Raw genomic sequence first — 18,945 nt, forward strand, 5'->3', positions numbered from 1 at the left:
ATATCGCACTTCGAAATTTGTAATCGTAACAGGCGTAGATGCGTTAGAATATAACGTACGACTCTTAAATGGGAAAAATAGACATTGTGTAGCTAAGTTCATTTGAAACGGTTCGCAGTGGTCCAAAGTTATTCCTCAGTTACCTTATAAACTCATCACAGTGAGTAATTAGTGTTCTTTTTGCAGAGCGGAGTTTGCTGTTACGGTAATGCCAATAACAACTAGCATGCAAACTGCACTCTCCCTGTTTCTCACACAGTAAAAAGCTTTGTAATTAGATGCGTACAGATACCCAATGGACCCAGGGGACTTATTTTGACCTCAAGAGCTGTTTATACGATATATCCGTACGGGAAAAAAGAACATTTTGCTCAAATACGTGGAAAGAAATCAGGTACAGACCCTTTAATGGCTATTTCAAATATTAGACAGTAGACGTTATACATTTACACGCAAAAGCTGTAGTACCGCACAGGTGTAAGGTATTGCTATGAGCGAGAATACAAACCAAATCACTGATCTAATGGAAGGGCTTCATTTATTCCGGATAATTAACCGTGTGCTCTGGGGATGAGTGCCTTTTTCAGTGCTTTTGTACACTATTAAACTGGTACTTCATATTTGCAACTTCACTGTGGTTGTACGAATACATTTTCCAGGTATATAATTTGATACCGGTACTTGACCTCAGGGAAGTATATCTGTTCCAGTTTGCCTTTTACCGACAACATAGACTGTATATATTAAATGGACATAGCTAGCCCGGTGGCTGCTACGTTCCAAATAGGAAATGATCACGGGCGCCAATTGGCTTTGACTCTGGCTCCAATTCACTTTGTATTTTTCAAAAATGATGGCCCCTCTTTCTGTATCTACTGCAGTCAGGCTCGTCATTCTGGCCTTAAAATGTACGTTTTAAACTATTCTTGTGTTTTTATTTCGCCATTTTTGTCCCTAAATCAAGAACTGAAGAATAATAGATCAATCAGGTGTCTTCAGGTTGGCTTGATTAGCTGCTCTAACTGCTAGCCGTGATTGGATTCAATTGTCTGGAGCCAAACAATATGGCGTCCCTTAGTCTTTTATTTCTATGCTATCGGCAAGAACAATACCTTTTTAATGGGTCTGATCACTTTCAGCGAGAGCCATCCCAGACTGATGCGTAGAACTCTATTCAGAGGACGGCCCATATCGGTCTGGAGAGCCAGGTTATGCTTTCACATTATTGTCGGTGAAACTGTAATGGTCAATGCTGCTCTGACTGCTTCTGCTGCTTGCTAGCATAACATTAGCTCATCTCCCGTCCTCTCAGTGGGAGTAGTCCACTTTTGGGGTCAGATCGGATGAGTCCCACAGGTGCGTTCCAGCTGCTGACCACATGTGGGCGCTCCTCTGACCTTCTCCCCCCGCACACACGGCTCTCCCTCTTGAGTTGGATACATTTGTGTAAACATGACTCGAGACTGTGAGAGTAATCCATAAATCGCGGTGATAGGCGTGGTCGGACATCTGCTAGCTTGTGAGTAATGTCCGTCCCGTCTCCTCCTAGCACACACACACACACACACACACACACACACACACACACACACACACACACACACACACACACACACACACACACCCACACACACACACACACGCTCTGCTCTTTGCCAAGTTATTCGAGCTGTCTTAGTATGAGGTTTTCCAGTTTTTTCCAGTATTGTAGGCTACTCTGTTACCTCTTTTAATCCAATTTGCGTAGCATTTCTATCATGTTGTTTCAGACCTGTCATGATAGTTACTAGTTACTATATCCACTTATTGTATATTTAGAGTATTTCTTTTAGTTTGTTGGGCTAAAACACATAATTTGACTGTTGCATTTTGCACTAGTGCTCGGTTAGTGAGTCCATACTTGTATATTAAGTATCAAAAACTATATATCTGTGCGGTCTGCTCCTCCACACAATAGTGATAGTGTTTTTTACAACTTCATAAATTGCAAAGGGCAGAATTTTATACTTTTAAGACTTATTTGAACATTACATTATATTTCTGTTTGTCTTTCTATAGTATTATTACAGGTAATACATGTATTTGCAAAATTTGTTTTAGATCGATTTAGTTTTGTTTCTGTTTTTTGACATTATTTCATAGATTGTATTGCTGGGTTTCAGATGATATCATGACTTTCTATAGGCCAATAATGTTTAATACAGATGGGGGGGGCTAATTCTAGGGTCCAGTCAATAATAGAAATGATCAGGTTCCACATTCATGCGTTTGGATACTTTATGTAGTAAATAATAATAATTTAAAAAAAAAAATCTGGCTCTTTACCCCCATCTGGGTGTATGACATCATCACATTTTACAATCTGAAAACCTCCAACACTTTACACGCACAGATATATAGTTTATTATGAAGCAGTGGCTTGTATTTTATGTGTAATTCAAATGCCCGGGTATGTGCGCCTACCTATGAACACGTAAATCACAATTATCTACGGCCTGTTACATCGTTTTCAGTTTTATAGAAAAAAATATTAAATGAACTCTGGCGTACAGTCAATGCATCAGCCGAGATAGCGCTTGCAGCTACCTGTTCTACACTTCCCCCTCTCTCCTCCGCTCATCCCCCCGTCTCTCCGTAACCACCTCCAGACGCACAACACTCACGGACATCCACTCTACGATTCCTCATTTCTTTGTTCTCCTCAAACCGAGATTTCCGCGCTACATTAACCCCCGCTCCCACGAGTCCAGGCAAAGTGACAGTGAAGTATCAAGAGATCGGCTCGTCTCGCTAACAGCTGTATCGTTTTGTTTTTTTGTGTGTGTTGCAGAGATCAACAGAGTGCGCAAGGACATGTACAGCGACTCGGTGAACGGCCTGGTGGAGAGACACCCGCTGGAGCTGCCCGAGCCCGCCGGACCCATCGTCCACCTGCAAGAGAAGCTGTTTGTGCCTGTCAAAGAGTACCCCGATGTGAGTACACAGCTCCAAATGCTACACAGAATATACACTGTCAAAGAGTACCCCGATGTGAGTACACAGCTCCAAATGCTACGCAAAATATACACTGTCAAAGAGTACCCCGATGTGAGTGCGCAGCTCCAAATGCTACGCAAAATATACACTGTCAAAGAGTACCCCGATGTGAGTACACAGCTCCAAATGCTACGCAAAATATACACTGTCAAAGAGTACCCCGATGTGAGTATACAGCTCCAAATGCTACACAAAATGTACACTGTCAAAGAGTACCCCGATGTGAGTGCACAGCTCCAAATGCTACGCAAAATATACACTGTCAAAGAGTACCTCGATATGAGTACACAGCTCCAAATGCTACACAAAATATACACTGTCAAAGAGTACCCCGATGTGAGTACGCAGCTCTAAATGCTACACAGAATATACACTGTCAAAGAGTACCCCGATGTGAGTGCACAGCTCCAAATGCTACACAGAATATACACTGTCAAAGAGTACCCCGATGTGAGTACACAGCTCCAAATGCTACGCAAAATATACACTGTCAAAGAGTACCCCGATGTGAGTGCACAGCTCCAAATGCTACGCAAAATATACACTGTCAAAGAGTACCCCGATGTGAGTGCACAGCTCCAAATGCTACACAGAATATACACTGTCAAAGAGTACCCCGATGTGAGTGCACAGCTCCAAATGCTACACAGAATATACACTGTCAAAGAGTACCCCGATGTGAGTGCACAGCTCCAAATGCTACACAGAATATACACTGTCAAAGAGTACCCCGATGTGAGTGCACAGCTCCAAATGCTACACAGAATATACACTGTCAAAGAGTACCTCGATGTGAGTACACAGCGCCAAATGCTACACAAAATATACACTGTCAAAGAGTACCCCGATGTGAGTGACATTTTTTGTAGGTTTAGTGTGTACAGATTTGTGCAGAGTACCCCAATGCGAATACTCGGCTAAGCATGCACTACACCTCACATACTGTCAAAGAGTACCCTGACATGAGGACACAACTCATTTCTATACACTTCACAAACACTGTTAAAGAGTACCCTGATGTGAGTAACCAGCTCCACATGCTGCACAATACATATGCTGTCAAAGAGTACCCCGGCATGAGTCCACAAATGTGCATACACAATACCTTACAAAGACTGTTGAAGAGTACCCGATGTGAATACCCAGTTACGCATGCACTACACCTCACCTCGATGCGAGTACACAGCTCCACACACACCTTACATACTGTTAGAGTACCCTGATGTGAGTACGTAGCTCCACACACTACACAATACATATACTGTCAAAGAGTACCCTAACATGACTACACAAATCTGTGAGGTATTATGTATGCAGATTTGTGTACTCATGTGTAGTAAGACTGTTAGAGTACCCCAACGCGAGTACACAGCTCCACACACACCTTCCACGCTGCCGAAGAGTACCCTGACGCGAGTACACAGCTCCACACACACCTTCCACACTGCCAAAGAGTACCCCGACGCGAGTACACAGCTCCACACACCTTACACACTGCCAAAGAGTACCCCGACGCGAGTACACAGCTCCACACACACCTTACACACTGCCAAAGAGTACCCCGACGCGAGTACACAGCTCCACACACACCTTCCACGCTGCCAAAGAGTACCCCAACGCGAGTACACAGCTCCACACACACCTTCCACGCTGCCGAAGAGTACCCCGACGCGAGTACACAGCTCCACACACACCTTCCACACTGCCAAAGAGTACCCCGACGCGAGTACACAGCTCCACACACCTTACACACTGCCAAAGAGTACCCCGACGCGAGTACACAGCTCCACACACACCTTACACACTGCCAAAGAGTACCCCGACGCGAGTACACAGCTCCACACACACCTTCCACGCTGCCAAAGAGTACCCCGACCCGAGTACACAGCTCCGCACACACCTTACACGCTGCCAAAGAGTACCCCGACGCGAGTACACAGCTCCACACACCTTACACACTGCCAAAGAGTACCCCGACGCGAGTACACAGCTCCACACACACCTTACACGCTGCCAAAGAGTACCCCGACGCGAGTACACAGCTCCACACACCTTCCACACTGCCAAAGAGTACCCCGACGCGAGTACACAGCTCCACACACCTTACACACTGCCAAAGAGTACCCCGACGCGAGTACACAGCTCCACACACACCTTTCACACTGCCAAAGAGTACCCCGACGCGAGTACACAGCTCCACACACACCTTACACGCTGCCAAAGAGTACCCCGACGCGAGTACCCAGCTATGCACGCGCTACATCCTATAAAGACTGACAAAGTATAGCAAGTACACGTTCAGAAATGTTCTCAAGAAACAAAAAGGCCTATTCAAATGCAGTAACTGGAGTATCTGTAATTAGTTACCATCCGCCCGCCGTTGTGGATGAGAGCCAAGCCGGTGGGGAGCGCAGAGGAGCACCCGAGCCCCCCTGACAGGCCTGATAAAGCCCACAGACGGCTGCTCCTTCTACTGTCCCCTCATTAGCTTCAAGTGGCTATTCTGCTAATAGCTCTGCCTCCGTTCAAGCACCTGCACACATGGACAAAGGGAGGCTAATGGCTGTGCCGCGCTCACTTTAGGATTAGCCGTGGCTGTTGTTGAAGCTTAAGGAAGACATATTGTGCTTTTTGGGGTGTTTAATATTCAGCTATAGCATGCGTGGATCTAGATTTTTACGTTTTGTCCATTGTAAACCGACTTATTGTTCTTAAATGGCTAAATGACAGAAAAAAAAAGTCCATTGAGGCGTCCTCTTCATAGTTAGGTTGACAAAAGTATTGAAAATCAGATACTAATCGATGCTACAACTAGTATCGAAACTAGATGCTCATTTGAGGAGGTATCGATGCTAAAAAAGTCACATTCACAAGACAGAAATGAACCTTTCCTGAGTAGTTTTAGAATGATCTTAAGACACATAGACTAGTTTACACCCATGGACGACTGAGGGATTACACAGATATAAGGCCACATGGGGAAATAAAAGAAAGTACAGTTGTCCCTCGTTTATCACGGGTGTAAAAATAACCCGCAATAGTCGAAATCCGCAAAGTAGTCAGCTTTATTTTTACAATTATATGTTTCACAGCTGTAAAACCCCTCACCACACACTTTATACACTTTCCTCACACAGGCGTTAACATTTTCTCACATTTCTCTCTCGTTTAAACTCTCTCAAAGTTCAAACCTTCGTCGGCGTCTTTGTCGGTGCAGAACGTTTCATCGACGTTGTGGGTGGGTGGGAGAAAACAAATTGCAAACACACAGCACTTCAGAGTCACACCGCGATTCAACGTTTGTGTAAATTTGGCTGAACGCATTGAACAGAGGAGATTGACAATGGTGTACAGTCCCTTAGCCAATCAGGATGCAGAACAAAATGCACGTTCAGGCGATGTAAAAAAAATAAATAAATAAATGCGTGGAAAAAATCTGCAAAACAGCGAGGCCGTGAAAGGTGAAGCGCGATACAGTGAGGGACGACTGTACCGCGATTTAATGTTGAAAATGACATTCTGTAGACGGAAAAATCTAAAAGTTCCAGACAATCAAGAATTACTCAAACATCCATGAACTTTTATAACATATATGCTCAAACTATACGGATGATACAAGGATTTGATGTGTGGCTAGATGTTACTGGAAGGGCATCTGACTTTAAAAATCTGTCAATTCTGCATGTGGCGTTTTCACTTAGGGGAAAATCACATTGTGTCTCGCTGGAATCTAATTTTGCCTCATGCCCAGCTGTTGGAGCTTGTGACTTGTGCGGCTGCCAAAAATATTTTCTCATCTTTTTTTTTTTTAAAGTTGTGTTGAAGCTACGGTATTTTTAAAGTACCGTTCCACTTTTAAGTTAGCCCAGTGTTAGCTTAGCGTCGCATCACTGTTTCACATACAGGTTATTGTCACATGACTGTACATTTTTTGCTTCACGTTGTAGAAATTGATGATGTGAAAATTTCAGGTAGAGGGCAGGGGCCTATGTAACAGAATGATCCTGAAATGTTATTTGTTTGGGATTGCCTCGAAAAAATGCAATCTTAATCTTAATAAAGTCTAAACGAAACACTTTTTTTCGCTGCTAAACCTTGCTTTACTAAAACTGAACGAGAATGAGAAAATTTTGACTGGTAAATTGAAAGAAATCGTACTTTTCTAGGATATTTTTACTCACAGTGAGAAGAGGAACCACAGCTTTTACTCGAGTAAGAGTACTGGTACTGCAATAAAAAATATTATTCAGACAGGAGTAAGTCGACAAGTGACAAAAGTTTTATGTTAACGATATGAAATGATTTGAACATTTGTGTTTCTTGCAGTGCTTCTTTAGATATGATTTAGTTTCTAGTTGTTTTTTTTTTTCTATCCTTTGAAAATACCAGATTCTGTGCATTATTTAATGTTTTGCCCTTCAAATTACTTTAACTTTAAATTAGATATCAGATGTTATGACCCTACAGTTATTCTTACTTGAGTAGTACTTCTCGCAAATACATTTTTACTCTTACTCAAGTAGAAGTATGAAGTAGTGGTCAGAGAAATTATTAAGAGTAATGACAGTTCAAAGTAACATTACTCAAGTATGCTTTTTGTCTACTTTCCCCACCAGTCCATCGATGTCGCTCCGTTTCCTTGCTCAAACGCTCACGCCGGACGCGCTCAGTCATTGAAAAGCGCCCTAAACATAACACGCTTCGGACTGAGATGGCTAGTTTATCCACCAGAGATCGAACGATACGGGTATTTTCACAGTCGATGCCGATACCGATTGTTTAGAATTCAGCGCAACCGATATGTCGTCACATTTTGTGTGGTTTTCTCTTCATATTTAAGTGTTAATATAAAGCTTTGTGTGTGCTCTTTAGGCAGCAGATCGATCAAAACAAAATCACCGTACTGGAGATTTAAGGCCGATTGCGGACATGCTACAAAGTCCAAATATCTGCTAAACCGCCTACAAACATATCCCAGAATTCACGAGGTTCTTCTACTGTAGAGTCGTCACAATATCCAAAAACTCTATTTTGATACTCTATAGCGATACTACGATGATAATAAAAACACTTTATTTAGACAGTAACATGTAAATTTCAACTTTAAATGGTAGTACTTTCTTGTATATTCCCATGTGGCGTTATAACTGTGGTTCTCCAGGTAGGTTCTTACAGGTCCATGGACGTGTACTACAGTGAATGCAACTTTTTTAGTATTAATATACACTCAAAGTTGCAGCGCCGATTAGTATCTGAGTTTAGATACTTTTTACAATCCTATAATCATGTATTAGTTTATCAGGTCAGATTACAGTCTTCAGTCTAATCGACCGGGAGTTGGTTACAATGTGTACTCTGAACAGGATCCCACTTTTAAGATTTGGGTTTTGTAGGGTTTTTTTTTTCGGAATTTCTCGCAAGTTTGAATACGCCAAATAGTTCTTCAAGCACTGTACAAACATATCCTCACCTTTCTCTCAGGAGTCACACATTTTTGGAAGCAGACAGTCAGCTGCCTTGTCACTACCGATGAAAACATAAAACCCGATGTCGGAATGCTTTATGGCTCACACAAATCACCCAATTTGACTTAGCTTTTTTTCCAAATAGCAACTTATAACAATTAAAATTACCAAAATGTTCTGTCGTTCTTAAAGATGGATAAGCACATGCTATTTAACTCGTCATTAAAGAAAATATAACGTCACCCATAGCGTTCAGCTCCAGTCAATTGAAGGTCATTGAGGCTAGCAGTTATAGGGGCCAATTTGGAGTCGCGTTTCATATTTGGAATTCCGACAGTGAGTATAATTTCAACCACAAACCGGAATACCTGAGAAATCGCTCTTTCCCACCCACATCACTGGTTTAGCAGGGAGCGGGTGCATGACAACGCTGTCACTCAAACCTATTGCTAACGCTACTGGGAGCAGCCTCGGGGGGAAAGCAGGCGCCTGATTTGTCTGTTATTAATGTTTTTATGTTGATTTACCGACAAAATAGTGAAATAAAAATACCGTGATCATGTAGCGCGGGTTAATACAAACCAAAATGACGAGTCTGACAGCAGCAGTTACAGAGAGAGGGGCCACAGTTTTTCAATAGAAACTGAATTAGAGCCAGAAGCACGGCCACGCTCACTTATTATTTAGAACGCGGACGCTAGCAGTTTAGCTATGCCCATTTATATATACAGTCTATGGTTTCCAACATTTGAATTTCCCCATTGTGGCACAAACAAACGTTATCTTAAAACAACCAAGCTGCCACGCGATACTAATACATTTGAGCCAAAGTGCTTTAAAATGCTGCAAACCTGCTCTGCCTAATCAAACCGCGCTTGGCTAACTGCTAATGCCGCGGCCATAATGAGCCTATGATGTGCTAGATAAGAACCCATTACAACATGTCCCACTGATTTCATTTAAGACCCCTTTTCCTCTGAGGACTCTGCGCTTCCAAAACATGTTACCGCCAAGAGTGCCCCACGTGCCCGTGCAGGAGCGCCCGTTAAAGGAACCCTACCGTACTTTTACAGTCACGTTTGCAATGGTCCAAAGTTATTCCTCACTTACTTTATGCATTCTGAGAATCCTAATTATTCACCGTGACGAGTTTTGCAGCCACGACGATGCTAACAACAACTAGCATGCTAACACGCGTCCCGATTAACGGACAATAAAGTATTACAGTTGCAGACAGTGCACCGCAGACTTATTTTGACCTCAAGAGCCGCTTATGCATTTGTTTTTTTACTACCTGCCGCCATATTGCTTCAAGTGGCTAATGTAAACAAAAGTAGGAAACATGCATAAACTACCCAAATATCACTTTTAAACCATTTTTTTGGAGGAAAATGTCCGCTTTTCTAGTGCTTTTAACCCTTTCTTCCTCTTAAAGGCAGTGCAAAGTCTTATAAAAACAGTTGGGTAGGACCAATATGGCGCCGACTGCCCCGATATCCATGTGTAATCTGCACTGACTGCCCTTTGTGACGTCGGTTAGCAAAAACAATATGGCTGCTGTGGGGCTGACAGACTCAAATACATGGAAATATACATAAATACACACACACATATACACACACACATTCACCTTCAGCCAACTTTCTCTTTTCTGCCATAGTTCTTTTAATGAATCCTTATAACACCAATAAAATAATTAGTCGACTAATTAAAGGGCCTGTGCCTGATTTCAAACCGTGAGTCAGGAACCAGTTTTAGTTTGAGCTTTTAGTCCCGCCCACTCAGTCCTTTCTGCTGCTGTGATATTGCACCATGGCACAGAAACTACCGTCTGGGATAGCGTCCTGCAGCGGATTTTCCATGATTCTCAGCAACAATGTGCCTGATTGGATGAAAACAGTGGACCCGTTTTGTTTCGTCTGTATCGGTTGTTATCTGAGAAATTGCAACGGAAAAGATTATAGTTTATAGTCTCATTTTTTTCTTCTGCTTTTACCATATAATGTACGACGTAAAGAGTGTTTATCTTGATTAGAAAACAGGCAACAGTTGGTAGAACGTTCCATCCACTGACCCACAGGTTTACGGCGCAATTACAGCTCCCACAGACGATTGCTGATGTTGTGTCCTTGGGCAAAACCCGCCTTCCCTGTGTACACCGGTGTATGAATATGTGCGTAAATGTAAACTTGTTGTAAAGCGCTTTGAGTGCCTTGAAAAATTTGACCATTTACCGTTTCGACTGCATTAAAATCAGGTGCACGCCCTCCTTTTTCAATCAGCTAACAACTAAAGGACTACAGCCCGAGTACCCAGCATGCACTGGTCCTCGTCTGCTTGTGTCTCTTCTCATGCCAGAGGAAGCCCGAGTGCTGATCGTTATAGACCGGCACATTTTCGTCCGCTCCAGCGCATCACACATCCAAGAGCCATACGTGTGATGCAATTCCAGTTCCTCCCAAGAAAGCTGGGCACGCAGCGCTGCCAGTCGCGGTTTGTGTTCTTGGCTTCATTCACCTGCCAGCCCACATTTGTCACAGCCTTTCCCTCTCTTATCCTCCCGTCAACACCGCTCCCGAACAAGGCAAAAATATCACAGTTTTGACACCGGTCTGTTCTATACGTTTTATTCAGCGGTTGAAGTCGGGAGTTTTGTTTTTAATGTCGATTCAACAAAGCAGTTTGGGATCTGGCCAATACACGGGTTAAACAAGGTCAAACATCTGTTGCAGGGTTAAAGAGGCTACATTAAGTATTTATTTTATTTATATTTTGTTGTGTGGAGTAAATATTGCTTCGCTCTCATACAATGTGCAAACTAATTTTAAAGGGCCTATTTTACAATATTTTCTGGTATGTTATAATGTTGTTTCCTTATCAAAAACAGACCTGGAGTTGTGTTTTGTTTCATTCACACATGTTTAACACACAAACCCTGCATATTTAGAGTTCACTCTGTTCCACCTTGTGCTGTGATGTCGTAATACAGGAAGTGCTCCACTGTGCTTTTAAACTCCACACACCTTCACTAGAATCATTTGGATGATTTGATTTCAGACCTGGAATTTCAACCGAAAAAAAGGTGAAAGGTGCTTTTAACTTGAAAACTACTACTTCATGACATCACAAGAGGCAACACAGCATTTTGAGCTTTAAGTAATCCTTTATGATCAGTGTACATCTCTAAACGTGTGAATGACACAAAACACAACTCCAGGTATGTTTTTGATGAGGTTAACCACATTATAAGATGGTTTAAAGTCTGCAAGAGTCAATTGTGCTTAACATAGGACCTCTAAAGATGCACTCTGCAACAATTCTGTTTGGGGTCCAACGTCTCCTTTTCTACATAGATGCTTTTGTTTTGCCTGGAGTGTTCCACAGTATACACTTTTTTAAACTTGTGCATCTTGCATTTATTCAATTGCAGGTGCTTTGAGCAGTAACGTGACCTGGCGCATGATCCTCCACCAGAAAAGTTACATAGTGGACCTTTAATATGCAAGGTCCATATTTAATTTTACCTCATATATGGTATTTTAGGGCTGAACAATTTGGTAAAGATCTAGCGAGTCTTGCGAGTTTTCTGTACAACGCTCACAACTGAAACATGAACTGACAAACTAACAAAAGAATCACATTTCAGAACATGTTTGTACAGATCTAAACTATAAGGTTGGCAGTTTTATGTGGCGTCTGGTGGCCCTATAGAGCCATGCATCCTTTTGTCTTTCCGCTGTCCCGGTTTTCATTCAATAATTCCATTTAGATGCCATGTCCCTTCCTCTCTCCCCCTCACCCCTCTCTCTCCCTCCTCCGATGTCTTCTCTCCCCCCTCTCCCCGTTCTTCAAAGCGGGCCTCTTCCTGATGTCGTCAGCGATGCAGAGCGCCGGCTGGCTGCATGAGTGACAGGCGAGCCGCAGTGCTATCTGATAACTTCAACCTTCAATTAAATGCTATCTGCGGCTCTGTCCCCGCGCGGCTCTGGCACAGGGGGGCGGGCGGGCGAGCTGGCAGGACGGGCGGGCGGCGGCGGGCAGGGACGAGCGTGTCATTGTGCCTGACCTTGAGGTGCGGGCGATAGTGCAGTCGACACGTCTTTTAACTGTCTCATATAGACTCTGTAAAAAAAAAAAAAAAAAAAACTTTCTATCTTGATACGTTGCAGTGTCATTATGCTGGGGGATGTTCTATGTGTACCTCTATGATGAAATGTTCAGCAGGTACCATGGTGACACAGTGCACATTAGCAAACACTGTCAACGTTTTAAGAAACTCAAGAAAACAAACAAAATTGATTTAGACTCATTTTTAATAGCCTGTGATCAATATGATGCGTTCATGGTCCTGTTTAGGAGTCTGATTTTCAACAAAAAGGTGAGAGTGACTAACTGAAAAACTGTTGGCTAATGCTAGCTAGCTTGTGACTCTAATGTTATTTGAGAGGGACATGTTTAACAGCTGGAAATACAACAGGTGAGCTGATTTGTGGTAAGTCACTTCTTTCCAGTCAAATTGTGTTAAGACAAAACTCAGATTAAAGTCTTAACAAGCCACAGACAGAGCAGTGCCTACAGTTAGCATCACACCCCAAGGGAATGTTGATGACATCAGCTGCAAAGTATCAATTCATGAATGGAGGCAGCTGGAGGCAAAAGTGAGGTGACACATAAAGATATTTCAGTTAACCTCAATCATCACATAATATGAAAAATCTGGGGGATTTACATTATTTATTTAATAGATTATGACACAGACAAAGGAGAAAAACCTTTTTTTAGGTTTTACTCTCCTGGGATCCAGAATACACACTTCTTCAATGCAAAGATATGAGCCTGTTCACCGGTGAATCGAGTTCAGATGGGTGTGATTGACAGGAGGATTAGCCAATAAGAGACATGCAAGGCCTGGCCGTATCAAAACAAATATGGCTGCTTACAGGGAAACATAGAAAAACTATATCACAAGGGTCGGACAAACATGGCGGATTTCTGAAGAATCAATGAGCAAAGCATAAAACTTATCTGAGGGGAGAGAAATGTTGTTTTGTTCAAAATGTTTCACATGGGTCTCTGAAATAAAGAAATCTGATGGGATGACCATGTTTGAACCAAACACAACTGAGGGCATGGGGCCCAGACTGATATCCGTCTGTATAAAAGATACAGAGATCTGGTATTCTGGACTTGCCAGTAGACTTGTCACGAAAATACAGCAAGATAATCCCAATGAAAGCATCACATTAAATAAACGGCATCATTAAAAGACATGAGCTGCTACAAATAAATACCCGAATGAAGCAATAATTGGCCATAGAAGTGATTTATTCAACCCTCAAAGCTTAGCTTATTATAACTAAAGCAACAAAAATATCCCACGTTTGCAACGAGAAAATATCCACGATAAATATTGAACCCCAAAATATATTGTTCCAGCTTTTATATTCTGAATGGTAATTCGATATAGTAATTATTGTGCCGGGCTTTAAAGAAATGTTAAGTCCTGTGGGTTTTTCATAGTACACATTTCAGCATAGAATTAATGTAACAATTTTCAGGCTAAAAAACAGTACTATCCTTCTTAAGAGAAGCAAACCAACTAACACTCGTACCCTGGCAATGTAAAATGTTGTTATTAAGTCTAAAAAACATTACATTTGGATCTGCTAAACTGTATTCTGCTTCACTTTGCCTCCTTTTTCCTCCATTCTTGAACATTGGGTTTAAAGGGTCTGTATTAGCCGGTGTGTTTGCATTGAGAGCTGAGAGGCAGCTAGCGCCCCCTGGGGTCCCGGGCAGGTGGAGGCTCAAATACATGGAAATATACATAAATACACACACACATATACACACACACGAGTGCTGACGTTCTGAAACTGGAGCCACGCGGAGACGCAAGCAGCTGGTAAACAGTGTGAGCACAGGCCAGGGAAGGTCAAGGCGAGCATGCGAGGGGAGCGGTGCAGTGACGCTGGAGTAGCCTATTCCCGTAAGTTACACTGTTTCATATTGTAAAACCTGAAGATGCAGCGTTTGTCAGTCCTGTGTGTTTAGTGGTGGTTATTTCCATAGAGACAGAATTATATTTTAATAATGGGTCAATATTTTAGCATCTGAAATTGGCTCATATTTTCGTCTGTTTGTTCTGCCTTTTGGTAGCTAGCGTGTCCAGAAAATCGAAATCAAACTGTGAAACTGTGAGCTTGTTCAATAACAGACAAGCAGATAAAACAACATTCACAGGAAAACAAGCACATGGAGAACTGTCCCAGAGCGCCCCCTGTGCTTAGACCCTATTTCAGTAGAAACAAAAAAAGGTAAACCTCGAGGAGAACCACAATGAAGGAGAGATCTGTTCCCATGGACTGGACCAGGACTGGACCAGGACTGGACCAGGACTGGACCAAGCTGTAGATGTGTCCAGGACTGACCTAGGACTTGTTGTCGTGGTAGTTGTAGTAGTGTCCAATAAACCTCTTGTCTTGTACCTTACATCTACAATTACAACATTTTTGTATAAACTCAATGTCAGGACATGTCAATAACTTGGCCAGTCCTGAAGTTTCTTGTTAAAGATTCATTATGTAACTTTTTATTTTTTGCATGTACAATCACAATAAAATCAAATATAGAACATATAAAATATACACAAGAGGTGGTGAGGTATTTTATATACATGTAATGCCATACCATGGAACATTCCATGCAAAGCGTCTCCTATGTCTCCTCTCTGCTCCGCCACAGCACCACCAAAATAAACCCCGACACCATTATCAAAGGAGCGGAGGATTAGCCGCTAAACGCAAGCTACGCGTACATAGCTTTGATGTGCACGCGTGTGTGAGGTGAGCGAGCTAAAGCCAGTGTCCGTCAGCCCGTGTCACAATCAGGCCGCACAGACGCATAATGCTATTGAATATCGGAACATTTACGCCCCGGCCTGTGGAAAAACTGGAGCGCCGGTTTATGCTATGGCTCAACGAAATAAGCACCAGGCTAAACATAGATGCTAATGTTGTTTAAACCAACTCTGTGTAGTGTTAAAAAAACCTCTGTGTCACTTACCAACAATCAATCTCTTTGTCCACAGAAACGGAAAAAATCTGGCCTGTAACTCCGCCCGGTTGTGTCGCCCGCTTGTCTCCATGGAGATCAACAAGTTTAATGCCATACTGCGGAACATTCCAAACAATAGCAACTCCATGGAGACGAGCATCCTGTAAAGCAGCAGTCCGAAATATCGCCCAAACTTTTCATATCTGACCAATACCGATATCTATGAAAATCTACCGACGTCACTGCCATTTTGAAGGAACTAAAACACACTTTGAGTTATTTCACACTTTTTTGTTTGCTACGTTCCATATGTGGTCATTTATAGTTTTGATCCAGTTTGAGTCTCGGGTCTTGCGTCTCGGGTCTTGCGTCTCGTGTCTTGCGTCTCGTGTCTTGAGTCTCGTGTCTTGAGTCTCGTGTCTTGAGTCTCGTGTCTTGAGTCTCGTGTCTTGAGTCTCGTGTCTTGAGTCTCGTGTCTTGAGTCTCGTGTCTTGAGTCTCGTGTCTTGAGTCTCGTGTCTTGAGTCTCGTGTCTTGAGTCTCGTGTCTTGAGTCTCGTGTCTTGAGTCTCGTGTCTTGAGTCTCGGGTCTTGAGTCTCGGGTCTTGAGTCTCGGGTCTTGAGTCTCGGGTCTTGAGTCTCGGGTCTTGAGTCTCGGGTCTTGAGTCTCGGGTCTTGAGTCTCGGGTCTTGAGTCTCGGGTCTTGAGTCTCGGGTCTTGAGTCTCGGGTCTTGAGTCTCGGGTCTTGAGTCTCGGGTCTTGAGTCTCGGGTCTTGAGTCTCGGGTCTTGAGCCTCGGGTCTGAGTCTCCGTGACAACTTTGCTCTTTGCAGTTTGTGTTTTAATAATAGGATTCTGTTTGAGGCTCACAAAAAGACTGAAATATGAACTGACAAACTAATACGCGAATCACATTTCAGGATGTTTGTACACATCTATAGAATTAGCAGCTTTTATGCAGAGTAAGACAAGAGAGTTTGTCATTTGTAGAAGAAATGATGGTACTTGTTGCAGCCTGTGTGATTTGCTAATTTTGCTCATTCAAATTGCAATTTCAATTCGATCGCAATTAATCTAGCAGCCCGACTTCAGTGAGAATCTACAATCTGGATTATCTGGAAATAGTCAAAAGTTTGGGCACTTTTTTTTCCCTCTAATCTTTAGCCGATCTCTTCTGCTCTTCTCTTGAGTGCATCGGTCCAGAGTTTTGGTGCTGTGTCGTGAGTGACAGCTGCGCACACATGAACAGTGCGTGTCGTGTGCAGACTGTGTGGATGTGCGAGCTGTGAAAGCGGTGGAAGGTATGCGAGGCATGAGTTTGACCGATAAACTCTGAGCCAATGCTTTGGAATGAGCCCTTTCCACAATGCCTCTTTGTGAAGAGCAAGCGCAGTTACAGGCTGAGGGAGAGCGGCGGGGCCCGGGGTTGTGCACTGCTAGTTCAGCTATGTACCACAAAAATGTAGTTTTAGGATCTTATCAGAACTTCCCATCAGTTTCACGTTCCTGAATTCCATGTGTGGCAGCAAAATAAAATACATTTGGATTTATGAACGTTCCTTACCTGGTGAATCCAGAATCATGTTTCTCTGTTTGTGTTAAACAGATTGATATCAGTCTGGTCCCCACGTCCTCTGCTGTGTCTCAAGCCCGGTCAAACATGATCATGCAGTCACATACGTTTTGTACGTTTTTGTTTTTTTGGTTTTTTTGAGTGACAGATTTGAGTCACTTTGTTTGTTTTTGTTTTGTTTTTGTTTGTTTGTTTTTTTGTTGGGGGGGGGGGGGGTTCAGTGACAGATTTGAGTCACTGTTTTTTGTTGTTTTTTATTTGTTTATTTTATTTTTTTTATTTTTCAAGTTACAGATTTGAGTCTGTTTTTGTTTTTTTTATTTTTTATTTATTTATTTTTTTTCAGTGACAGATTTGAGTCTGTGTTTTGTTTTGTTTTTATTTTGTTTTTTTGTTTTGTTTTTTTCAGTGACAGATTTGAGTCACTATTTTTTTTTTTTTGCCTTGTCACAATAATTAATATTGACTTATTCAATACATGTAAGGTGGAACCATATATTTTAGGACTTTTTCTTTGCAAAACTGGTAAGATTTTTACTATTTTTATTATTCAACTCTCAACAGCTCAAATCTTGGCGCATTATAAGTCACTTCTATGGCTAATTATCGCTTCATTCTGCTGTTTATTTGTTGCAGCTCAGGCCTTTTACTGATACCGTTTATTTTAAAATGCTTTTATTGGAATTATCTTGCAGTATTTTAATTGTATCAGTGATATAAAATAGTTTCAATAGTATTTATCGCCATATATCACGCTTCAAAATTTGTTATCGTGAAAAGCCTACGGACCATGCATGTCCCCGATTGGCTAATCCACCCGTCAATCACAACCATTTGAAAACAGGAGATTGACTGGTGCAGAGTGTGTATTCTGGATCCCAGACCAGAACATTCCTAGTTTTTATCCTAGGATTTAGACAAAAAAAATACAACTTTTTTTTTGTATCTATCTTTTTTAAATGTTTTTTTTTTTTTTTTTTTTTTTTTCTTTGTTTTTAATGATTTATTTATTTCAGGGACAGTGCATATTAATCAAAACTTCAAAGTAAACATGCCAGAGTTAGTCAGAGGGCTATATTTCATCTGTATTCCCACGACAGATGTTGAGTGTCAGCCTACGATTTTCAATTTCAATTTGCAGTTCCTTTAGCAGTTTCCTTTGCTGTCTGGAACACAGAAGCCCGTCCAGTATCGCTCAACAGTCCATATTTTTTCCGTGGAATACATTTACATACATTCTCTCCAAATAACAAAAGGAAAACACATGGGCCATGGACCACCAAAGTCATCATATCATTTGGGGAAGATCTGATCAAAAGCTGGTCCACATGTTGGTCCAAAAATATCAGTGGATTTTATCGGCCGTCGGTTTGTCCGGGTTTTGATCAGCTTGAAAATTCCATATCTGTCGCTGTCTGCCCAGGCCTATCACGAGAAATACCGTCGACTTCAGGATACGTTAGATGGAACAATCATTTTTGAGGTCAGTATTTGTTGTGTGTACTTTTTCGTAGTACTGATCGGGAGATTTTTGTTGTTTTTTTTCCCTGTTCTACGATTAAATTTGAGCTGTGGATGGTTGAATCGATAACTTCTAACTACCGAAGTGTTTCATTCTGCTGTTTATTATTGCATATAACCGTATTGCACATTTAGAATTGTTATTTTGGGGATAATTCCACTTCAGGATTTTTGCATTAGTGGCATAAATTAGTTTCAATATTATCGTTTATCGTCTATATTTTCTTCAGCAATATGTCATACTTCAAAATGTGTTATCGCGACAGGCCTATCTCTACCACAAACTCACAATTTATC

At 42.0% G+C, this 18,945-nt stretch overlaps 1 protein-coding gene across 5 annotated transcripts in view; it reads left to right on the plus strand.

Annotated features, from left to right (window-relative positions):
- The window catches only part of qkia (QKI, KH domain containing, RNA binding a), a 153,483-nt gene that overhangs the window by 52,676 nt on the left and 81,862 nt on the right, over positions 1–18,945 (plus strand). For all 5 annotated transcript variants that reach the window (XM_033988888.2, XM_033988889.2, XM_055231064.1 and 2 more), the window contains exon 2: positions 2,831–2,973. In XM_033988888.2, the coding sequence (XP_033844779.1) occupies positions 2,831–2,973 (143 nt within the window). The remainder of the gene's footprint in view (positions 1–2,830; positions 2,974–18,945) is intronic.

Source organism: Periophthalmus magnuspinnatus, chromosome 22, assembly GCF_009829125.3.
Source record: "Periophthalmus magnuspinnatus isolate fPerMag1 chromosome 22, fPerMag1.2.pri, whole genome shotgun sequence".
NCBI classification, from domain to species: Eukaryota; Metazoa; Chordata; class Actinopteri; order Gobiiformes; family Gobiidae; genus Periophthalmus; species Periophthalmus magnuspinnatus.